Source organism: Syzygium oleosum, unplaced genomic scaffold, assembly GCF_021117445.2.
Source record: "Syzygium oleosum isolate NSW1041296 unplaced genomic scaffold, Sole_v2.1 Sole_v2.10, whole genome shotgun sequence".
Taxonomy (NCBI): Eukaryota; Viridiplantae; Streptophyta; class Magnoliopsida; order Myrtales; family Myrtaceae; genus Syzygium; species Syzygium oleosum.
The window spans coordinates 3,673,625-3,697,864 of record NW_026607494.1 but is presented as its reverse complement, the minus strand read 5'-3'; the positions used below and the strand labels follow the sequence as shown (position 1 = coordinate 3,697,864).

Sequence of the window (24,240 nt, the reverse complement as noted above, 5' to 3'; positions counted from 1 at the left end):
GCTCTTAAATAATGTTCCTAGTCCTTGATTTTTCTCATGGTGTTTAATGTTGTCCCTGAACTTCTTTGTTATTCAATGCTGCTCCCTGAATTTTTTCAAATTTTGCTCAATGTTATCCTTTCGTAAGATGGATTGCTGTCATACACGGGTTGCCGAGTTAATAGTGATTGAGCGAAGGTAGCTCGGCAGCATAGAATGCTAGCTTAATTATCCAAAATGAATCTAAGGGTTTGCGTCGCCTATGCTCATTTTCTTTCTCTTCTTCCTTTCTCCGCCGTTCTGCTTTAATTCGACAATGTCGATCCCGCTATGCCTTGTTTCCATTAGCACCGTCACGGTTTCTCTCTCTTTCTCCGTCTAGTCGACCTCCGATGAGGTCGTGGCCACGAAGACGGTCGTGCAACCTTAGATGGTGCGAAGCGGAGGGGAGCCGGTCTAGAGTGGCGGCGGCGGAGGGTTACGACAACCGCAGAGGCGGCTGAGGAGACCGGCCGGACGGAAGTCATTCCATGGGCCCAAGAGGCCAAGAACTTGTGGTTGTGGGGGAGATGATTAAGAGAGATTAGTGTGACGTGGAAGCATCCAAGCCGTTGAAATGCCCTCATGCTTATGAAAACAATAAGTGCGAGGCCCATCTTGGTGAGTTCAAGAAAAAACACTCAAGACGACATATTAGACGGAAGAAAAAAGTTCATGGACGGCACCGACCGATGGATGAAAGCTCGACGTCGACCGATTTCATTTTCCATTTTCGAAATAATAAAACGGTGTTCCGAACCGGACCGAACTATCGCGCGGTTCGGTTCGCTCTTGCTCGTCCGGATCGACTCGAATATCTCTGTTCTATAAATTGTCTCCAAATGTAGAGAGTACCCATGAATGGATGGATACACAGGAACCCAAAAGGGCTATTTCTCGGCATTTTGCTCCTGTAACGTGCATCTCTCGTGGGTGGACCGTACCCACGAATGGATCTTGGGAAGAGAACTCAAAAGGGAGCAGATTTTGCGTTTTCATCAATGATCTTTGACACTTATAATTGTGTTGCGATAGGATTTAGTTTGGGCAAGGATGCGAAACTGAATCTATTACGCGAGCTTTACATGTCGACGATGCGTTACGATGGTTACCGCTCCCGATTTGCGCTTGGATACTGTGTATCTTTACACTTGCCTCAGCTACCCAACTGGAAAAAGCGACGCGGAAACGATTCGGCTTGATCTCGATCTGGCCCGGACCATCAAAGGTTTGGTGTCTGGTTCCAAATTTCAATTCAGTCGTGCAGTGCTTAAGCACTACTTCTAGAGGGTTGAACTGAATCCCTTCTAAAGCTGTGAGGAATTTGGAAAACTACGCATGAGCAGTCTGGTGTTTTCGGCAAAGTCATGAGAAAAGCTAGAATCGAAGGCCATAACGATTGAACAGACACGTTAGTTCATTTCAACCAGCTGCATAACAGGGATCACTGCATAAAGCAAAGGCCATCTACCAGCTAATCACACTGCTTTTCACCAATTCGATTTGAAAATCAGAAGGTTTCCTCAATGGTGGCTCATGCCTCTTCAACTTTAGAACTGAATTATCGGGATTAGACGAAGAAGAATCGCCTCATCTTTTTCATCCTAGAATGTCTCGTTTCTCCGCATGTTCACTTTTTAGCCTGTATAGTTGCCACTGCCATAAGAGCCAGTCGCTATGACCGGTGTCATGATCAAACGTCTTCCACTACAGCGAACACCATCTCGACAATGTTCCTCATCGACCAGATCTCAGTTTCAATGCAAACCAATACTGCTAGGTAAGAAATGCTATCGATAACTACTTCACGTTTAGCTTCTAATGCCGAAAGATAAATTGGCACACTCCCCTTCAGTTAACCGACAAAACAGTCGGATAAGAGTCGAAAGAGAACAGACGGAGCCAGCATATGCCATTTGATTTAGAAAGTTTATTTCTTGTAGAAACTTATGGGCGAGCTGAGAAAAAAAAAATAGTGAAAGAGGTGTAAGACAATAAATGTTCTAGCAATTGCCTAAAGTCATACGTTGGTAGCCAACATGCTCTCGAGTTTTTGCAACCAGCTTACATACTGATTTTGCTCCTTCCTATGCAAGTACAAGAGAAGGAAGTCAGTAAGGCCTCTTCCAATTCCTTTCGCGACAAGGTACTCCTTGAGTTTGTCCTGCAAATGAGGGTCCAATGTGCTGCAAACCGCAAACATGATATTAGTAGAATAGTCACATTAAGAGCAACAGGAGGGAACAACAGTTATCAAACAGAATTAAGTGAATCCAGATAAGTTAAAATGTATGGTGACGGTTTCTAACTCGATTTATCTGGGAAGATAATAACCTAAACTAAAAAAATTAGGCAATAGAATTTCCACACGGTCGCAACTTCGTTTTCCATGGTGTTATGAGTTATCAAAAGACCAGACTAGCGAATTTTCAACAATCCAGTTTGGCATAGACATTCCACTGATAAATTTCCATTTTGCAAAAGACAGCTGAGGTTCCTGCAAGCTCCTATTACGGAAAGATCCTAGAACAACTGGGGCATTCTCCATTCTTGGCAAGGAAAAAGATAAAGAGTTCCAACCTTGAAACTCAAGGCGGTCAAAAAACAGGTCTCCTGCTGAAGCCACAAGCCAACTGTCTCGCATAGCGCCTTAGAGAGACGACAAAGCGCAATAACACTAACACAAGCACACTTGTAACAGAAAATCTATTGCTTCCAAATAGTGTCTATAATTATTTCAGCTTTGTGTCCCGATCCAAATAAGCCAATTGCCCCAAAAGAGCATTCAATTATTCGTAAGCAAGTCTTTACTAAGCATTACATGTAAAACTCTTATGCACCCCATCTTGGAATTGATAATCACAACCACCTTTCACTGCTCGTCATCAGCATCAGTCAATGTGCTACATGTATAGCCCAAGTGCACTGAAGTCACGGCCCCACAAGACCATGGTGCAAGGGATACACGCTACAAGAGACCTTGATACGACATAAGTTCATGCCTCCAAAACCATGTGTAACATAATGGACTAAATCCTTCCCAAAAATTGAAAAGGACAGAACTCAGAAGTATTTGATAATTGAAGACGAGTTTTCTTTTCACTAATTTCTTCTACATTTCAGTCTCATTCCAACGATATGGGACTTGGGGTTTCACTTTCACATTTTTCTTTCAAAAGCTAATTCTTTTTTCACCTTATAAGTAAGATTAACCAATTTTCTCTACACAACTATACCTTGAAATATAACAGTTATCAAGTCAAACAAAGCTTCGCGGTTACACATACCAGAAGAATGCAAAATCCGTCAAGGGAAAACTCAAGTTAAAGTATTTGTGTAGGCAACATCATGGTTGAGCAGGCTTCCTATAAAGATTCCAGCTGTATTAAAGACAAATGTGAACTTGCCAAGAAATTAACTATGTTCCAGTTGTCTCAGAAAACCAATGTAGCAGAAGCTAGTCCCAACAGAAGTAGACAAACAACAACATCCCTAAGCCAAGAGGAAACTGCGTAATCGTTATAAACAAGAAATGGCCATAAAGGCATTTCGACAAGCAAGACTGCAAGAGTCTCTTACAGTATAGAGATCTTGAAAAAACGTGCACAAGAAACCACTTCTAAAACAAAGACCAACCAGAACTCCAGTATCCAATTTGCACTATGGTTCAGAGAACATATGTTTTCTTGCTTTCTATACTGCATGCATCACACTCCAACAAGTCTCTCATATATGCCTTAGATTCGAGGAGGACAACTAACTATTCTCTCTAGAATAGCAGTCACTACCTTCTTAGGAATACATAATCATCCCAGCAAAAACCTATGGAATTCATATTGATTTTTTTCACTCCTTTCTACTCCCATTTAAATCCGGTCTCCTACAGCCAAGCTTTTATGTCAGACCAACCCATTTTGTTGCAAGAATGCAAAGAACAGCCGAAAGCTGAAGACTGAAGTATTTTACCTGAACAAAGGGCCTTTGTAGACCGAACAATGCAATGACGCAGGTGACGCAAGATAGTAGGCACCGCGTAAGTGAAATTCAGACCCACTATCAGTTCCACTGCGTACACCGCAATCAAACTGTAAGATGGAGTTAAAGCCCGGCTTTTTGACACAGACCTTCATCAGAACTTCCCTGGGAAACATGACCTCTCCACCATAGATTTCTGGACCCAACAATGCCGAAACAGCAACTTCCTCACCGTATTCACATTTTCTCCTCAAGAGCACATCTTCAGATTCCGGTGCATCCCAGTCAACCGCAAAATCCCCAGGATCACCAATTTGGTCATTCTGAGACGTCGATCACGTTAATACAAGATAAGAAAAAGCTTTTGCAATGTTTAGGCCCCCAAGGAGAGCAACCAGGACAGAATCATAAAGTTTTCTATGCCAACTGAAATGAAGAATAACAGAGCTTTCGAGTGCAATTCTAGTCGATTTTAGCTTCCGTCCTACACGTGCTTACGACATTTCGCAAGCAGCACTAGTATTAGCTTTTCTCAGGCACTTGTAATGCCAAGGCATTCTCATCTCCTAGCTCCACATCAAGAACCTGTACAGACCCTGTGATGGGCTCAAAAGTGGGTCTTTCGCCGCGACAATCTTCGACCAGTATACTACTACCATATCAACCTTAGCAACGCCACAAGCAAAACTGATCCTGAATGACAGAACAAAACCCAAAAAAACTGCGCCTTGCTCAACCTATGACTCGGGACAGCTAGTCTCCTATGTACAATGGGCAGTCGAATCGAAGGAACCCACTAAAAGTTAATCGAAGAACAACTATCGGGTATCACCCGTAAATTCCAATTCAGTAAACGAGCTCGAGAAAGACTCGATTGAAGAGAGAGAGAGAGATAGAGAGAGAGAGAACCTGAAAGCGATTAGACGAGAGCTCGTGGGCGATCTCAGACCGCAAGACCGCGAGCAACCCAAGATCCACGATGGCTTTTTGACCCTGGCGGAGGACCGAGTTCAGTCTCTGCATCTTCTTCTTCTTCTTCTTCTTCTTCTGCTTCCGCTTCTGTCGTCCGCAAGCACGACCCGGCAGGAACAGCGTGTCGCACTGCTTCCTTTTGGCTCGATGGTGATTAGCAAACAGCATGCGACGCCGTTGGACTTCCGGGCACTTGCATATGCATGTTCATGTTTCTCCTATGTATGTGTTTGCCTCGTTGTGGTCCAGCTGCGTTTGGTACGATGCCAATGCATTGCTTGATGTTTACGGTCGGCAGTGGTCGTGCGTCCGGGGCCTAGGTCCGGTCGGGGTAAGGGGTCTGCTGTCACGACTCGGACTTCATATGATCATGATAATACCTTTCCAAAATCCTTTGAACCTCGAAATACTCTTGACCAGATGTTAAATCTTTTGGTAACTATTTGTGAGAGCCCATTTGAAAGCCCTCCAAAGGACCCCCCTCCCTTTTTTTTTTTTTTCAATCTCAAGCCCATTACCTACCAGTATCGGACTGGTTATCTCGAGGCCACTTCCCCCACCAACATCGGATAGGTCAGCCCAGATCCGGAGGATCGAGGGTTGTCGAGGCTTGCTCACACAGCTCCGGCCGAGGGCCACACGAATCGAAACGTAAGGGCGGCCGAATGATATGCCGTTAGATGATTGTATGAGGAGGGCAATTGGTTTTCGCTCTCCTACATATCTCACAGAAACCAATATGCTCATGTGCAGTTTTCACCATTCCAAAAACTTTCTAGGATCTCGAACCATATACCTATTGGAGGAGGTCCTGCTTTCATATTATGACATTTCTAAATTAACTTACTGAGATTTTATCCGCTTTGGCCCATTCTATGTTGAGTCTCACGATTTTATCTTTTGGAGTACATACGAGCCCCTTCCTAGGAGGACACCATCCTAAAAGTGCTCCCACCCAAGGGCGCGTACCTTTGGAGTTCCAAAGCTAAGCATTGCTGTTACGTCAAAATGTCGAATTAATTCCAGCTTTTACAAATATATCTCAGAATCACTCTGCCCTATTTGCTGCACAATTTAGTTTATTTTTGTCCCCCTTCGTCATTCGAAAGCCTGCTAGGACCGCTCCTTGTCCAGGCCTGCCCCACTGACCACCCTCGCCCTCATTGGATCGGGCCGTTATATTTACAGAAAAAAGAAGAAGAATGAAGAACGAAAAAGAAGGAGAAATTAAAATAAAAAAAAGAGAAAGCAACGGGATTGGATCTGAAATCCAATTCTGGATTCTGGATTCGGTATGGATAAAAAGATCTTCCTACGTTACAATAACTACTTATTTATTTTCAGCATTATCACTCACTAATTTTTTCCTCGAATAAATCAATTTTTGATAGAAAATACTAAATTTTATCAAAATATCGAGATAGAAATAATTTTTCTTTTTACTGGAAAAAAATTCAGATAATTACGTTTGAGAATTAGGGCTTTGAAAGGCTAAAACCCTTTCCCTCTCTTTCTCAGGTTCAGCTTCAGCTCCGAGAGAAAGAGAGAAGAGGAGAGGGAGAGAAAGCAAAGCAAAGCAATGGCGAACGAGGGAGACATGGGCAGCTGGACCGATCTGCTCCATTCCTCCACCAAGCTCCTCGAGCAAGCCGCTCCTTCCGCTCAGTTCCCTCCTCTCCAGGTTCTCTCTGTCCCTCTCCCTCTCTTCGTGCTTGTGTTTTACTGGGAAGTGTTGCCGAGAAAGCCTCGTGGTCGAGAGAACGCGGTGGGTTTCGAGTACTGAATTCTCGGTTTCGACAATGAAGAAGTCCCGGGTGATCGAATGAGCAGACACCCTTTTGTTTTTGCTCGCGGTTAAGCACGGGTTTCCAACTTACTGGGTGTAGCCTGGATACAGAGTAAAGGGCGTTGGGTAGGTGCATTCCATGAGCCGGGGTTCCCTGAGGTGGTGGAGACGTCTAGTAGAGTTAAAGCACCCCTTTTCGTCCCGTTGCCTCGTACTTGTTTCTCTGGACAGTGTTGGGGTTGAAGGGGTTTCAGTTTTAAATTCGGGCCTGGTGGCTGTTCAAATTTGAATCATAATCATATGCATTATCGTTTGGAGCTTATTTCTTTATCCCAGCTATCTTCAGCTTGATGCTATGGGTTTTGCTTTCTGCCGCTGCGAATAGCTTGCTGCAGATATTTTTGGGGATAAACTTATAAATATTTAAGGGTTTGAATCGGCTAGCCTGATAAGTTGTGCTGAGACAATTCTTTTCTGGCAAAAGAAAAGGAAAGATAAAACCCAGTTCTCCAATTAGGTGTACCAAGAGAAATCTTGTCGATAGATTCGTTTCCCCACCAATATCTCCATTGTCTGTTGCTACTTAAGTTGCCAGTTTGGTCCTACAACCATAGTTCACTGCCATCGTCTCTAACCAGCTTGCTGCCAAGACACTACTCAGACTGCTCTTCCATTTTGTTATTAGTTGTTGGATGGCGTCATGCTGTTAAGGCCATGCATGCAACCTCTGTGAATGCAATCTCTTATTGTAGTCACCAATTTTAGTAGCTCATGGTAATTACCAAACCTCGCATAATCAACTATGATTGCAGTTTCCACCACACTTATGTTAGTCGTGTCATTGTCTCTCCATTAATTTGAACTTTCTACACATCTCTATCTCATGTGGTCATATAGAACTCTGGAAGCTGATTAGCTAAAAAAGTTGAGAGTGGTAAACACTGAAAACTTGTGGCCTAATATATCAGTACGGGGAAAGTCTCAGCAGCACCTTCATCTAGCTGAAATATATTTAGGAAGGAAAGAACAATCTGTAGGTTCTCTTTGGAATAGATTTTAGAAAAGAATATTCCATATTGAATTTCTTTTTCAGAATATAAGTTCATTAAGAATCAGTTACTTGAAATCAAAAAAGACATGTTTGAACAATTCCAACCCAAGGGTTTAGTACAGAGCAAATGCAAGGTTTGTTTTGAGACTGTCTACTTTGTTCACATTGTATTTTCCATTTTGCTTTTGGACAACACTCCACTAAATAGAAGTATGCATGCTGGATTAATCCTGAAGAGCATACTCTTCATCAGAAAATTGAGAATTTGTGCATATATCAGTCCACCAAGTTTCTGATAGTGATTTTGTGTTTCCTATTTATGTATGTCTCAGAGGAACCTTGATCAGTTGGAAGCATTATCCAAGAAGCTCAAGTCAAAAACTCTAAGAGCTGAAGCTCCATCTCAATCTATTGCTGCCACAAGGTCTTGTATCTGTCCGTAATTCATTGCTATCGCTTATCCTCATTGTGCCAAGCCTGACTACATGGCAAATATGTTGGGTGAATGCATCTTTTATAATCGTGTCGTTTCCAGGCTTCTTGCACGTGAAGGGATAAATGCAGAACAGCTTGCACGAGATCTGAAGTCCTTTGAGTTGAAGGTACCCTACTGTTTTGATTCATTCGACATACTAATTACACATTACCACTAGTATATTTTTACATTTGACCTTGGCATGATTAATCTACTTTCAGGTAATCTTGTAGTTATTGTATTAATCTTCTTGGTTGGTGGAGGCTTGTCTGGTTAGGGTAGGTTGTTTATGGGTGTCTTAAAAGTACATTAGAATTTCAAACGTGACTTTAGTGCAGATAGTTATCATTGGACATTTGTTTTTTCCTTAAAGATTAAGTATCGGGAAATTCAACCACAATTTACATCTGGGATATTTCTGACACTCCTTCCTGTGCGTAAATCAGTCCTTACATGTGAAACACAAGATGCTAATGCAACCATACAGGCTGTGACATTTGGAGACTAAATGTAATATATACAACTTGACAGAGTAATATCAAGGAGTGCGGGAGTTTTAACTATTGATCTGTACTTGAGACATCTAGCTCTGATACCATCTTAAAGTAGTGTGTAACGGGCTCACAATGTATTAATTATAACATGTTCTACAATTTTAATGTTTCAATGCCATAACCTGCAGTATAGGACATTCTTCTAATGATTATACTATTTGTAGACGACATTTGAGGATGTCTTCCCTGCTGAAGCAATGACTGTTGAGGAGTATTTGCAGCAGGTACTTTCTATTCTTCAATTTTTTATGGTTCTTTCGGTGCTGTTTGTCTGTGTTTTTGGTATGTCATCTGCACTTGATTATAAAGGCATATGGGACTGTTTTCTGTTGTTGTTACATTCCATTTCATCTTGAGGACTGAAGGATGCATATCATGAATTTCGTTTCTGCAACCAAATAAATTTGATGACAACAGCATAATTTTCAACGGTTCAGGCAAGGTATTGACATTTTTCCCCATTAGGATATTGATTTAGCTTGCTCTTGTACAATTATACTTGAACAGGACATTTGGCATTTTCAAATGTGTCACTTTCTCACTTTATATGCCCTTCGTTTTAGTGCTTGGTCAGTTCTTAGTATAACCACATGTTACATTGGTTGGTGATTTGGAATCCAATTGTGCATGCTGTGGAACTTTATCCTTTCATTCAAAATATAGTGAGAGGGTGAGAAGCTAATGCTTTTCTCTAAACTGGGTCTAGATAGTATTTAGGAAAGGGTGGAGTTGATGAAGATGCACTGTATTGTGAAATTCCTTTCTGTTCTTCTTTCTCCCTCTTCTTTTGTTGAATTTGGCTGCCTCCTAGGACATGCGAATGTTATATTTTCTGAATTGACTTTTGCTTGTCCTTTGAGGTGTTGTTCACTGTTAGCTTTCTTGTTTCAACGCTGAAGCTTTTGTTGTTTTTCATGCATGATGAATAAGAAAGGTAGTTTTTTTAGGATCAGAATAATCAGTATTTGTTCTGCTGGCCTCAAGAAAGTCGATATAATTTCTCAAATCTTACTTTCAATTAGTCAAATGCATAGATTACCCGAGAGTGCTGCTACAGGTGTTCTGTACTAGGTTTGCAAATATTTTTCTTCCACTATTGGAATCTTTTTAAATCACTTCTAGTTTTTCCTCAGCTTCTGATGTCATGTCATATCTGGTGTAAAACTATGATTTCCGTTTTTTCTTTTGGAAAGTGGGTGTGTTAACATACATATGTTCATAAATGTGATGCAGATGGGCCTCTTTAAGTTTGTGCTACAATTTTTTATATAGTGTTTATTGTTTCTGTTTTTTCATTTATTCCTTTGCTTTTCTTTGTTGTTGATGTTTTTGTCTTCATTTCCTGAATCTGGCCAACTTGTTAGGTCTCTCAAATTGTGTTTTTAATTGCTGTTAGTCTGATCCCTTTACTAAATTCATGCTATCGAATTCAAATCAGTAAATCTGTTTCATATTTGTTTCACATGCATTTCTAAGTGTTCTTCTATTCTGTTATGCTCGTTTTCTTTGTGTGGGTGTTGCATTTGTCAGTCCCTCTCTGAGCTGAAAGTGTAAACGAAACACATCATTGTTTGTTGTTGAATGCTCCTCTCCATCTTGCTTCCCTGCAGCCTTGGAGTCGGTATCACAAACAGTTTCATGCCTTCTGGCTTCTGATCTGCCTTTTCATCTGCTAGCTTTTTTCTGTTCAATAGTTGTTTCCCTCTCAACATGCATGAATGTAAATGTTCTTCTTAGTTAGCTCCTGTAAGTGTTTACATTGAACTATGCATTTACATCTATATTTCTGATAGTTATAGTCATATGTCCTAAATACATCGTGTGTGATTGGTGCTATAAGGTTCCATGATTTATTTCTCTTGCTTTATGGAATTTGTGGTTACATACCAATGATGAGATTTTTCTTTTGCTGCTTCTTAATGTAGGTTCATGAAATGGCAATGGTCTCATCTATTCAGGAAGCACAGAAGGATAATGTTAGAAGTTTTAATGATTATATGCTGAAAGTATTGGAGGTTGTAACTCGTAACTCAATTATAGAGCATTTCAAATTGCTATCTCTACTCTTTCCTGCCCTGGTTTCTAATGTGTGCTTCGCTGTTGTGGCTGACAGGATGATTGGCAAAAGGAAAAGCGTGATTTTCTTCAGAGCTTAAGCCGGATATCATTATTACCCAAGACTAACATCGTTGATTCAGGCCGTGGAGGTGCTCGTCTCCCCCAAATAGCCTCAACAGCTTCTAGCCCTCAAGTTTCATCTGGTCCTTCAGGCATGGAGATTGTAGCTGTAGCAAACAAGTCGATTCTTGAGAAAAAAGCTTCTGTCTATGGTGGTGTTGCGAAGGACCTTAACAGTGCTAGAGAGCGTGGCTTGCCGTTTAAAGTAATGAAAATTTTGGTTTTTATTTATTTTTATTAGTTATTGTGCTCATTACAGCTTTTTGTTTACTAGGCATTGAATTTATGCTAGGGCGGTTCTAAGATTCTAACATTGAAGAATATCTTAATCAAAGTTTATTGTTATTTGCCTGCCAGCTGGCACCGTCAGCCTATGTATTTGAGAAACTTGCTGTTAGTCATGATACATACTTCTTGTTCTCTGCCTTCTAATGGTTGTGTCATGAGTGCGTTTGTTAGAATTATGATGCTGTGTATGTATTTGTATCGATGCTGTTTCACTAAATCTATTCTTTTTTTGCATGAAATGGGCATAATCTGTTTTCTGTTATCATTTGAATGTCAGCCTGCTACTGCTTTCAAGGGTGCTTATGAAAGTTTGGGTATTAATACATCTGGGGGGAAATCTGTCAGTATGCAGAAAATATGGCATCTCATTCAGGTGTGTCTCTATAAATCTTCTTAACTACTTCTCCATGCCAATCCATAGCTCCCTTTTTCTTATGCCATAGAGAAGTAAACATGGTTTGTGCAATGATTTGCTAGGCGCTTATGGATGAGGATTCACTTATTCGGTGGAATGTTTCAAAGAAGATGTCATTGGTAATTGGTGCGAGGCGGCACCTTGAGTGGGGACATGAGAAGTACATTATGGACATGATACAAAGTCATCCTGCACAAGTATGAAGTCGTTATTTTTACCTTTCTTGACATTTTGGTTTCATGAAACTTCTATGGCAAAAGCTTCTTGTTTATGTTTAGACTCAAAGTAAAATTGCTGCTTCAGCCGTATTTGGAGATAGCTCTTGCTCGCATTATATAATAATCAAACTTGACCTTTCTGAAGCATTATTCAAGGAGCTGGAGCTCTCTTTGTCCAGCTCGTCTCTAACAGATTTCAAGGCATTAACATACTAAAATGTATTTACTGAGATTAGTGCTCATTATTTTGTCCTTCTGCTCTTTGTAGGCTGCTCTTGGTGGTGGTGTTGGGAATTTGCAAAGGATTCGTGCCTTCCTTCGGGTCTGTTCTCTTTTTATTATTCAATTATCTGGAGTAGCGCCATTTTTAATGCTTTATTTTGCATTATATCTTTGATTATCTTTAATTTCATGTTGCAGATTCGTTTGCGCGATTATGGTGTTCTCGACTTTGATGCTGGTGATGCTCGAAGGCAGCCACCTGTTGACACCACGTGGCAGCAGGTTATGAATGCTTCTTTTTTGTATTCCATTTTTCTATTTTGGTGGTTAAGTCAATACCATAAGAATGTGGAAATTTGGTCTATTCATGATGCTATCCTCATTGTCGCTGGGGCCCTGCAGTAAATGAAAACTGCTGAAGTTTTAATCTTTAGATTTTGAGTCTTTTGCTTGAGATGACAGTGACTTACGTTTCATCTATTCCTTCTTTCGGAATATGAACTATTACGGGAAGAAAAATATTTACATTAAGAAGTATTTTGTTTTATTTTTTATGTTAATAGGGTGTTCTTGGGCTCTTTATTATTTTCTTGGGGATATTGCTGATTACAGTTGCTTTATAAGCATGGAACACCTATGCCTGTAACTGACTTATTTTACAAATTTCTTGTTTCAACAGATATACTTTTGCTTGAGAACCGGGTATTACAATGAAGCAAGAGATGTTGCCTTGTCATCCCGTAGTGCACATCAGTTTGCACCTCTGGTACTATTTGTTTATTGCCCAAATGTACTGGTTTTGTTCTTCCCTAATGGTTATTTATTATTGGCAGCTTACAGAATGGATAAATACTGGAGGTATGGTTTCTGCTGAGACAGCTGCAACTGCTTCAGAAGAATGTGAAAAGTTGTTAAGAATGGGTGATCGGGTGGGTCGAGCTGCATATGATAAGAAAAGGTTGTTACTATATGCCATGATATCTGGTTCTCGAAGGCTTGTCGAAAGGCTGCTGAGAGATCTATCGACACTTTTCACCACCATAGAGGATTTCTTGTGGTTTAAACTGTCAGCCATCAGGGAGTTCCCTCTCGGAGGCTCATCTGCTATCCTTAGTGAGAGTTCGGTCCCCTATAGTTTAGAGGATTTGCAGGCTTATCTAAATAAGTTTGAAGCATCATACTATACCAAAAATGGGAAGGACCCTCTTGTATACCCATATATTCTGCTCCTAAGCATCCAGTTCCTACCAGCTATCCTCTATTTGTCTAAAGAAGCAGGAGATGAAGGGTACAACATTGATGCCACTCACATAGCTATCGTGCTTGCCGACCATGGTGTCCTTACGGAAGGTACAGGGGCAGGATCAAAGTTTGGTGTAATGGATGCTTATGCAGAAGCATCTAGCATGATTCGACAGTATGGATCTTCATATTTACGTCTTGGAGATCTTTCAATGGCATTGGAATATTATGCACAAGCTGCTGCTGCAGTGGGTGGTGGACGACTATCTTGGACTGGGAGGGGAAATGCGGATCAGCAGAGACAGAGAAGTTTGATGCTGAAACAACTCCTCACGGAGCTGTTATTGCGAGATGGTGGGATTTACTTTTTACTTGGTCCAAGAGGTTCTGGGGAAGAAGGTGAATTGACAAGGTTTATACCAGACATAAAAACAAGACAACAATTTCTGCTTGAAGCTGCTCGGCAGTGCTTGGAAGCTGGGATATATGATAAAGTATGGTCTTTCTCCCCGTTATTCTCCTCGTGTAAAATTTGCTTAATAGTGGACTATGGTGTTTTCTAATCATGTCACTGAACTTTGACTTCAATCACCCAATGTGTTATACTTTCATTTGTTAACAATTTATGCGCTATGACTGGAATTTGGTCAATTTTCCGGCTAATTGCTTACATGGTGGCCACGTGGCCATGTGTATACCGCATTGGTATTTTGCTTGAAAATTGACTGGATTTTGGTCAAAGTGCATAAAGAGTAAAGAAATAAAAGTTTTCTACGTGAGATGATTAAAACTAAAGTTCAGCGAACTGATAGCTTAATCCACTCAAGTTCTGTGACCGCTGATGGAAGTCGCTCTTTTCTCCTATTGCTTTTATGGAGTCACAAGTGAAATCAGTTTTCAATGAATTTTTGAGAGCTAAAGTACTTTGATTGACTGCGTTTCTTCAGAAATTCTCTTTTCAAGGTGATTCATGTTCTGCTGATCATTGTGTGTTTCATTGGTGACCCAATAACAAAAGAAAACATGCTGTGATATAGTTTATTGAGTTGGAACAATTTTTATACAAAATTAGCGGTAGTTCGTATTCTTATTAACTATAGCTTGCTTGGTTTCCCCGACTACTTTATTTCACACATTATGCATAGCTTTTCATTGACCTCTGAATTTTCATCTTCGATATTTTTCCGTTTATATCATCCTGCATTGCTGAATCTAGAATTTTAATGGATATTTCATCTGGGATAGTATCGAATCTAGTATGGGCTTAATACCTTTTTCCTTTGCTTATTCTTCCCTTTACTTATAATTTCCTTTAATTAAATCAGTCAATAGAGATTCTGAAGAGAATTGGGGCGTTCTCAATGGCCCTGGACACCATCAATAAATGCCTTTCAGACTCACTATGTGCTCTTTCACGAGGACGGTTGGATGGTGAAAGCCAGACAGCTGGCTTGATTCATTCTGGAAACGAGATTTTGGAGACTTACAAATATAGTCCCGAAATCAGGTAATCTCTTGGTAGCTGCTGTCTTAGTCTTCTAAGTAGCTGTTCCTTTTTTGGGTTGACTATTTTGATCAACTTTATAGGCTTCTGTCATGCTAGATCATTTATTATTGCTGCAGCATGATGAAACTTGAAAATTGGAAATGACAGGTCCATCATTTAGATTTCTTCTGTTTAGAATATTTCCTTACCCGCTGCCAAATTATTGCATAATTTAAATTGCTTGCTTCAATTAGGGCACTAATGTTGTGCTTTGTGACTAGAAATAACTTATTCTTTGACTCTTGTTGTAGACACAAAAGTATTCGAGAGGCCTTGGGGTTTGTCAACTATGTTAATCATTTATGACGTTAATGTTCCCCTTATTTGTTCTGCTCTCAGACATTTATTTCTCATTTGCATAATTCCCTCAGTCCTCAGGAGAGAGAGAATGTTATGGAGCAACAAACAGTGTTAAGACAGCTTGAAGCAATATTGTCGATATACAAGTTGGCAAGAGCAGGTCATTATCTGGATGCTTTGAGGGAGGTTGCCAAACTTCCTTTTCTTCCATTGGATCCACGAACACCAGATGTTACAACAGATGTATTGCAGAACTTATCTCCATATGTCCAAGCTTGTGTTCCTGACCTCCTAAAGGTTGCTCTTAGTTGTATGGATAACGTGCCTGATTCCGATGGATCACTCCGTGCTCTAAGAGCCAAGGCAAGTGGGCATTTGGGTTCTTAAACAGTTGTCAGTTTTTATATGCTCCAAAGCAGACGATTGTAAATTCCTAGCCACTTTGGGATATCCTCAATAGGCTGTTTGTTTGATGAAAAAAATCAACTGAAAGTCAACATATATACTCCTTGTTTTGAATAATCACCTGATGCTCTTCTTTGAATCTGCAGATTGCGAATTTTCTTGCGAACAATTTGAAGAGGAATTGGCCACGTGATCTTTATGAGAAGGTTGCCCGAAGCTTGTGAATCCAAGGCGGCTGTCTCTCAGTTCCTTCTTATCCTCTGATGTGCAGGTTGCTTTTGCGTGGGCTAGTTTTGACTGTACATGATATAGCTTTAATGTAAGCGCCACCATTGTTAGAAAAAGACGGTTAACATGCGGGTGTATTTATACTCTCGAGTGGGCAGCGAAGCTGATGGTTGTTTCAAATGCTGGAAAGTGCTGTGATGATGCCCCTCTTCCTTAGTCTGCAATATGCCTAGCAAGAGTGAAAAGTTGAAACGGTGTAATACCAAACCTGAAGAGGTTACTCTTTTGACTTTGCATATCTTCATTCCGTGACGAACAAAACATATGTCCTGAGGAACTTCTGGTACACATAACTGTGAAAACATGGATCATTTCTTGGTACGGAGGTTCAATAATTTCTGAGGCACCTGTTGCTTATGAAACGATTACTTTATTGTTATCACAGCTGTGGCTTTTAATCTTAAATCTCAGATACCAAGCTGATGTATGTTGCCTGTAATTTCGAAAAAATGGTCAGCTGGAGTCTCTGTGCGCGTGTTACATTCATTGGGAAACTCCCTGAGATGAAAGCCAGCTACTGTGATTTTCCATACCATCTTCTGAAAGTGTTATCTTTCTTTATCCGAACTGGGAGGGAGTCTTCTCGACAGGTCTTTGAGCCGGTATGGCATGACCATAAGTGACAATGGGCTATGGACTTTAAAACTGCCGTCAAGCAGTTTCATCATTTATTTTTTGTGTTCTGTCAGGGTAATGATCGGAAAGCTCTATTAACGATATGTTCATTTTCTCTTCTTTTTTTTCGTTTTGGCCGTAACTGTCCATTTACGCATCAATTTGAATATGTTGAAGTTTCCAGAATTGTGAATGGTTGAATTCTTGTCTATGGACTCGGAGTTGGTTTAGGGTAGTACATGTGAAAAGATGGAACATCAGAAAAAGATTGGAAGATGAATGTAATTGAGGCTAAGACTTGAAGAAGAATGATATCTCGTCCTAATCACAAAGGACAGGAAGTCCTTGCATCATGACGACGTTGCAAACAAAAAGCCCTAGTTTCTGGAAAAATTGAAGACACAACGAATGGAAAGAGTATCGGTTGGCAATTTTTGTTGTCGTCAAGAAGCATATCAGAGAAGACATGAAATTAAAAAATACAGGAATCAACGTTTGAATCCATCTTTACCAAGTCAACGTGTATATGTAGTCCAGAAACTTGTTTACCACAGATAACCTGGAAGCTAGTTCCAGCAATGCTTGATCGGTCGTCGAACTCTTTTGACGGTAGAGGAGATACAGCTCTCGGGCGCGACCCCTAAAGCAGATGAGATCTGCTCGAATCTCAAGTGGATTGTCCCTCTAAAAGCCCCGGGACCCGACGACATGGTCGGGGATGAGGTATTTGATACAGTCCGCGATTTCTTTGAATCTGGTGGATATGAACGTGAGGCTCAGTGAGACCGACGTTGCTCTAATCCCTAAACAACAGCATGCTCATAAATTTGCTCATTTCCATCCTATCAGCCTCTGTAACACACAGTGGCCACTAGGCGGAGAGATCATTTAACATGAATTGTTCCTGAGAATTGCGGCCTTTCCTAGCAGGAGTTTCAGAGTAAATGATGAAAAGATACGGCGACATCGGATCTCCTGTATTGGTTTAAACGAGCCAGAAACTAACCGAGAAGGCGCACCCCATAATTCCGCTTCAGAGTTAATCGCTGAACCCGAAACCTCGCAGGATGGCTATTAAAACGTTCAACACTCCGCCACGATCATAGGCTTTGCATGTATCAGCCTTGATGCCCCGCAAAAGCTTTCCCCCTTCCGCCGAGACTTCACTGTATTATGGATCACCCTCCTGGGGTGTAAGACGGGATAATCTACCATGCTCCTTGATTCTCCAAAAGGCAGAGGAAGTAAATTTACTAAGGGGAAGGGGGTGTCCCGCGATATCTAATTTTAGAGAAAACAATAAAAAAAAGTCACGTTGTTATTTTTCGTTCGTCAAATTGAACTAAGTTAACAGAATGATTTGATTGTACCAATTTGAAAAGTTTTATGATTTGATTGCACTTTAAAATTTTAGGACTCAATTACACTTTCGGGACAAGTTCTTATTCTAATAATGGAACTATTCCAAGAGAGTCTGTGATAAGGATTAAGGATCAACGGTCTAAAACCGGCCCAATTCACTAACTCTGGGTCCGACCGGAACGTGTCGATTCATCATACCTAGTAACCAGGTGGCCTTAGTTGTTAGCTTTAACTTCAACCATTGCACCGGCGACCATGGCCGCCGTCGGCTTCCGCTGAGGAAGGTGTTGGTCCGGCGAAGAGAGAGAGAGAGATGAGGATGGGGAGGGAGAGAGAGAGAGATGAGGATGGGGAGGGGCAGCGGCGGCGGCGCCGGCAATGCGAAGGCGGCGGTGAAGAAGGCGCTGGGGGAAATGGACTTCAACAGCAGCGGCGGGGCCGTCAACTGGTTCCCCGGCCACATGGCCGCGGCCACCCGCGCCATCCGCGACCGCCTCAAGGTCTCCGACCTCGTCATCGAAGTCCGCGACTCCCGCGTCCGTACCCTCTCTCTCTCTCTCTCTTGTTTTTTTTGGGAATTCTGATAGCATGCGCATGAATTTGGCGATTCGCCTTGCTTTTGTCTTTGATCAGATTCCGCTGTCATCGGCGAATGCGGACTTGCAGCCTCACCTCTCCAAGAAGAAGCGAGTGATTGCTCTGAACAAGAAGGACTTGGCCAACCCCAATGTCATGCACGTAAAAATCCTTACTTTCAGTTTCCTGCCTTTCGCTTCTGTAATGATTCCCTTTGATCAAGCCTTTCGTGGGCACTAATCATTCTGGGTCCTCGCTCTTTTTGTGTTTTTGGCCGTGTAGAAATGGACCCACTACTTCGATTCTCGCGGTCAAGACTGTCTCCCCATAAATGCTCATAGCAAGAGCTCTGTCAAGAAGGTCAGTCGAAATGCGTTGCCTTTATGATACCAGCGCCTTTAAATGAGTGCATCTGCTTGTCAAGAACGTTGTGGGATGTCCTCATACAAGTTTTTGGAGGTCCTCTTAGTTTCTTATAGCATGAGATAGATGTTGGGTAAGAAAACACGAATCGACTTTGGCAGTTGATTTGCTCTGTTGCGTTAAGCCGTCGTCCGGGTTTTAAGGATTTCATCTGCTTGCCCTTCTGTTCACTAGCTTGGCCGTAGGCTGAGACCGACTAGTGGAGTTTTCGCATTTTTGTCCAATGTGGCAGTGTCGAAATTGGTTTAGCCTTTGAGGTTTGAAAATGGCAACTGGATTTTACCTATGAAGATTTGGTTCTTTTGTTGCTAGGTGTCTATTTTTTTTAGCTGCTTTTGACCTGCATTTTGCTAACCCCTCTTAATAATTGCAAGACACTTTGTAGTATATGTCTTGCTGTTAGGGAATGCTGCTTCCACGAATGCAGTAACCGCACGATTGTACTTTTTCTCTTCTTGGAGATGTGACACCTTGGTTATTTGTAATTCTTTACCGTAGCTTCTGGATCTCGCGGAGCTTAAATTGAAGGAAAAGATTTCAAGAGAGCCTACTCTCCTAGTCATGGTGGTTGGTGTTCCTAATGTGGGCAAATCAGCTCTAATTAATTCAATTCATCAAATTGCATCCTCTCGTTTTCCTGGTAAGATTTTCCACTTCCTCACGATGTGTATTGGTAAGAGATACAAGCCTCCTCTTCGGCAATTGACCTCATCTGTGTGGGAAGATACTCCAAACCTGAGAATTTGATGGTGCAATAGCAGTTTCTTAACAAATAAATGTAGTGAGGTTGGTTGAGGCTTAATCAAGTAATCTGGAAATATATTGATGTTACCTGGTAACTTTGCTTTGCTTTCTATTGCTTTATGACGATGGCTCTGAGTTTTTCTTAGTGCAGGAGAAGATCAAGAGAGCAACAGTGGGCCCCTTGCCTGGTGTTACACAAGATATTGCTGGTTTCAAGGTCAAATATTCTTCAGCTGCTATAAAATTATGGTGGCATTCTCTCAAGCAATCTGACTTTGCAATTTTGTGCATGAACTCAGAACTTTCTAGATTGATAGATGCATGATCTTGGATTTATTGATTGATCGCTTTTGTATTAACATTGGCAAACTTTTTTAATTAATCCTCAGACACTCTTGCTTTCAGATGTTCTTGATTAACAACTGTAGACGAACTTTCTTGCCATCTGTTAACATCCCTTCCTATCCTTCTTTTCTCATCACAGAGAGACCTAATTATAAAATTTTCCAAATGATCCAATATTCTCTCACCTAATATAATTGTATATATTTTAATCTTTTCTGACTTTGGACTGTGATGTGCAGATCGCTCATCATCCAAGTATCTATGTTCTTGACACTCCTGGTGTATTAGTTCCGAGTATCCCAGACATAGAGACAGGATTGAAGCTAGCTCTTGCAGGTTGGCTATTGTTTTGGTTGTGTCTTTGCACTCTCTACCTTCTATGATTTGATCATCTGCTCGACTCATTTTGCTGCAGGCAGTCTTTTTCTAAACTACTAAACTAGTAAGTTGTGATTTGGCCATCTCTCTACTGATTCTGTTCAACTTAGTGTGCCATAATGGAGAGCACACAAGGGGAAAAGGATTGGATGTTAGCCATCAACTTCTAGATGTTGTGACTAGGCAGAGCTTTGTGAAAAATCATTCACCATTATCGAGAAGAGATTCTAAAAATTTCCAGCTTATAAAAGTAGGGAAATTAGTATATGTTAGAAAGTTTCGCGCGCATTCCTCTTCAAGTATTGAAGATGGCCGAATCATAGGAGACTAGAACCCAGTTTCAGCATTAGGCAACCCAGTCATGGCTGTCATTTAGGTCAAAGAAATGGTAGATAGATGAATCTCATCCGTGAATATGCTATGGTGACTTTATTAAGCAGAGCTTGAGGTATTGGAAGTTGTCTTTTGTTCTTTTGCTTTACCGAGTGCAGCCTCAATATGATTTAACTAGACAATCACATTGCTTGACGAGGGAGAAGTATAATCCATCTGGTACTAGCATATCTTTTTTCATGTTTTTCTTTTGATTGGTAAACAGAAGTATATCTTATATATATTGCTTCCCTCGTCTATTTGTTAAATTTACCCTTGTTGGTGGAATTTGCATTTACTTGATTAGTTAGTTGTTCACTATTTCCTGCTTCAGTTTTGCCCTCTTTTCACACCCCCCATGCCAGGAGACATAGGTTACTATCAGTCCATCTGGTATCTTCTTTATAATAGAATATATGTATTAAATGTACCTGCAGGGTCCGTCAAAGACTCAGTGGTTGGTGAAGAGCGCATTGCTCAGTATTTGTTGGCAGTATTAAATAGTAGAGGCACTCCCCTTCACTGGAAGCATTCAAATAACAGAAGAATGGAGGGTATTCGATATGAACCAGAAGAAAAGCATGAATACAATCTTAAAGATCTTCGGCCAAAGAAGAAGCCACCTAATGTCTCTGATATCCTGTATATAGAGGTACTTTTTATTTACAATATGTGCCTATATATGAGGTTTATAACGTGTCTAGATAAACTTATAGTCTTTGTTGGTAAGTGATTGTATGCACCTGGAAGTTGTGGTGTTGGGTACTTAGATACTAAATCCATTTATAGTCTTCCTTACATTCTCATGATAATGAACCGAAATTCATTAGCAGTCCATGTCATTAAAAGCCCTATAGTTTTGACTAGCTTAATACTTCCTGTAAATGATAACTACAAGTTGCCTTGAGAATCGTGATCCACTTGACTCAATATTCACTTCAAACTTGGAGTTTTGACTGGGTTTCAGGTGTACTGGATTCCGCCTTTAGATTAAAACAAAAGCAAATCTCTGCAACTTTCAAAAGAGATGATTTTTTGCAATATGACCCTTATCTTAAACTATGCTTTATGGTTTGGAAATTTATTGACTCTTCCTATTAAGTATGACTGTGGTTTGTTCATTTATTGACATTGATCTTGAATGGTTTCTGTGCAGCCTCTTCAATTGATATGAAGGATCAATAGAAAAATATCATGCCCACTATATTGCTAGAAATTTTGGTCAGCAGACCATGTTGCTAAAAAAATTACAAGTTAAGGGACTCTGTTCATAGTCCATACTCACTCGTTTTAATGCATATCGTGTGGGAAATAGTATCGGAAGGGGCAGAGTAGTCTAGAAATGAAAGATGCCTGTAAAGATATGAACTCGGTGCTTCAATGGTTTGAGATAGTGGAGAAAACATGTATCGATTGTAATTTCATGCGTTAGAAAGATTAAGTATAGATTTAATCCTTTAAGTTTTAGCGTTTCTATTAATTGGTCCTCTAATTATTATTTTGTTCAGTCAAGTCCTCTAACTTTCTGGATTTGTGCTATTTGGTCTTCTAATTTCTATTTTGTGCAATGAAGTCCTCTAACTTTCTAGATTTGTGCAATCAAATCCCTTGGTCAACTAGTCTAACTAAACTTTCAATTTAATTAATGACGTGGCATTGCTTACGTGACAGTAAATCATATGCGATGCTAATTTGCAGCCAAATGAGCAGAAAAAAAAAAAAACGGGAGAAACAAGGAAAAAAATCCTGATTTGACGGTTTTAGTTACAGTGGGTAAACAAAACACTTGATTGCACATAGTAAGAAAGTCAGAGGATTTGATTGCAGTAAATAAAACTTAGAGGACCATATTGCACAAATCCATAAAGTTAGAAGACTTGATTGCACAAATAAAATTTAGAGGATCAAATTGCACAAACGTCGAAACTAAGAGGACTAAATCTGTACTTAACCCAAACAAAAGTTATTGCAAATAACCCAGTGGTTATGATATAGTCAAAAGGGTGAAACTGCAAAGTTAGAAGGTTGTATACTAGGAGCTTGTGTTTCTAGAAGCGATTCACAATAGATGATTTCTGAAACTGCTTTTAATGTTCATTTGAACAGTGTTAGCTCCTTGTGTTTCTTCATAGTTAAACCCCGCACTTCACGCCTTGTAAAATTGCTGTTACTGGTCTGTTTGATGGAGTCAGCTCCTTTCTTGTGAATGACTAACTGCTATCTTTTTGGAGCTTCAACTCGCTTTGTGTATGGGTTTGCACCTCGTTGATGCCTCTACAATGAAGCTTATAGTCTTTTACTGATCCAAAAATGGATTACAATTATCAAAAGTTGAATCTGTTTTGGTTGCAATTACAAGGGTGATAGCTGCTTAACTACAATTTGTCATGCATCGCTTGCAGGATATGGTGACAGAAGTTCAACGTGCATTGTACTTTTCTCTGTCTGAATTTGATGGTAATGTGGAAAATGAGAATGACTTGGAGTGCCTCATCGAACAGCAGTTTGAGGCACTGCAAAAGGCTTTGAAGATACCCCACAAGGCATCGGAAGCTCGTATTATGGTATCCAAGAAGTTTCTTACTTTGTTTAGAACAGGAAAACTCGGTCCCTTCATCCTTGATGATGTCCCTGAAGTCAATACTGCATCGTGAAAAGTTCTTAGGATCTGCAGGAGTTCATGTGTATCCGGATTTATTTTCCATGTAATGTGACCTAATGTGAAGGAGGTCTTTGGAAGAGTAATATCCGGTCTCTAAAATTACTTCATGGTTGTCCCTTTGTCCTGTCAAAATGGAAATAGTGATGTTCAGTTTCTTCCTGTTGTAGGTCTAGTATACAGATCCATTAACTGTAAAATTGAATCTGAACACCCGATTGAGCATTGATTCCTTTGGTCTTCTTAGTTAAAATTTGAGGTTATGTTTTCTGTCGCCTTTTATTATCTTCCGGTGAATATTATGTCGGATTCATTTGAATTTAGGGTTAATATCACGAAAAACCCTACATTGGTACAGCTGTGATAATTTTACCAAAAATTATTTTTTTTACTATAAAAAATCCAAAACTGATACATCTGTGACAAATTTGTCTCGAATTATTTTTTTGACCACAAAAAATCCCAAACTGGTACACTTGTGACAATTTTACCCTGAATTAATTTTTTAATATTATTTTTTATTTTTCCGAATTTTTTTTATTTTTTCTTTTCTCTTTTTTCTTTCATCTTCTTCGTCTTCAACCTCTAGCCGGCGAGGTCGGCCCTGCTAGTCGAAGGTTGAAGACGAAGAAGATGAAGGGGAAAAAAAAGAAAAGAAAAGAAAAAATAAAAAAAATTCACGAAAGACCTCTTGCCTGTGAAAAAGAAGTAAATGCATGCCCGCAAGATTGTCTCGTCATGGAAAGAGAAGTACTTTGGATAGGTGCTCGACCACTCATTTGTCTAGATATGGAAGGACAAGTGCGGCAAATGCAAGAAGATTCGGGCCAAGG

The 24,240-nt window shown here is 40.4% G+C and overlaps 3 protein-coding genes across 3 annotated transcripts; 2 read left to right on the top strand and 1 right to left on the bottom strand.

Moving 5' to 3' along the window:
* Window positions 1-1,928: 1,928 nt before the first annotated feature.
* On the bottom strand, window positions 1,929-5,236 carry LOC115678672 (uncharacterized). Its single transcript, XM_030602076.2, has 3 exons — window positions 4,903-5,236; window positions 3,985-4,316; window positions 1,929-2,204 (listed from the first exon to the last, which is right to left on the bottom strand). Exons 1-3 carry the CDS (start codon window positions 5,131-5,133, stop codon window positions 2,039-2,041), a joined length of 729 nt encoding a protein of 242 aa, XP_030457936.2. The 5' UTR covers window positions 5,134-5,236; the 3' UTR covers window positions 1,929-2,038.
* A 1,250-nt stretch (window positions 5,237-6,486) lies between these two features.
* Window positions 6,487-16,254, top strand: LOC115678669 (nuclear pore complex protein NUP93A-like). The gene is made up of 15 exons (XM_030602067.2): window positions 6,487-6,646; window positions 8,135-8,226; window positions 8,338-8,404; window positions 8,996-9,055; window positions 10,757-10,846; window positions 10,945-11,214; window positions 11,575-11,670; window positions 11,775-11,909; window positions 12,199-12,252; window positions 12,351-12,434; window positions 12,832-12,918; window positions 12,986-13,888; window positions 14,720-14,901; window positions 15,312-15,603; window positions 15,792-16,254. Exons 1-15 carry the CDS (start codon window positions 6,545-6,547, stop codon window positions 15,867-15,869), a joined length of 2,592 nt encoding a protein of 863 aa, XP_030457927.2. The 5' UTR covers window positions 6,487-6,544; the 3' UTR covers window positions 15,870-16,254.
* A 1,994-nt stretch (window positions 16,255-18,248) lies between these two features.
* LOC115678671 (short integuments 2, mitochondrial) lies at window positions 18,249-23,684 on the top strand. The gene is made up of 8 exons (XM_030602073.2): window positions 18,249-18,446; window positions 18,544-18,648; window positions 18,769-18,846; window positions 19,408-19,549; window positions 19,800-19,870; window positions 20,238-20,334; window positions 21,186-21,400; window positions 23,151-23,684. The coding sequence occupies exons 1-8, from the start codon at window positions 18,252-18,254 to the stop codon at window positions 23,400-23,402; spliced, it is 1,155 nt and encodes a 384-aa protein (XP_030457933.2). The 5' UTR covers window positions 18,249-18,251; the 3' UTR covers window positions 23,403-23,684.
* Window positions 23,685-24,240: the final 556 nt, after the last annotated feature.

Bases quoted from the DNA above. Each gene is read 5' to 3' on its own strand.
- LOC115678672 (XM_030602076.2), bottom strand. From the start codon at position 5,133: ATGCTGTTTGCTAATCACCATCGAGCCAAAAGGAAGCAGTGCGACACG. The intron at 4,317-4,902 runs GTTCTCTCTCTC...TCGACGTCTCAG, and splicing joins TCTCGTCTAATCGCTTTCAG to AATGACCAAATTGGTGATCC. The intron at 2,205-3,984 runs GTAAAATACTTC...TGCGGTTTGCAG, and splicing joins TACAAAGGCCCTTTGTTCAG to CACATTGGACCCTCATTTGC.
- LOC115678669 (XM_030602067.2), top strand. From the start codon at position 6,545: ATGGCGAACGAGGGAGACATGGGCAGCTGGACCGATCTGCTCCATTCC. The intron at 10,847-10,944 runs GTTGTAACTCGT...TGTGGCTGACAG, and splicing joins ATATGCTGAAAGTATTGGAG to GATGATTGGCAAAAGGAAAA. The intron at 11,910-12,198 runs GTATGAAGTCGT...TGCTCTTTGTAG, and splicing joins TACAAAGTCATCCTGCACAA to GCTGCTCTTGGTGGTGGTGT.
- LOC115678671 (XM_030602073.2), top strand. From the start codon at position 18,252: ATGAGGATGGGGAGGGGCAGCGGCGGCGGCGCCGGCAATGCGAAGGCG. The intron at 20,335-21,185 runs GTTGGCTATTGT...ATGTACCTGCAG, and splicing joins ATTGAAGCTAGCTCTTGCAG to GGTCCGTCAAAGACTCAGTG. The intron at 21,401-23,150 runs GTACTTTTTATT...CATCGCTTGCAG, and splicing joins CTGATATCCTGTATATAGAG to GATATGGTGACAGAAGTTCA.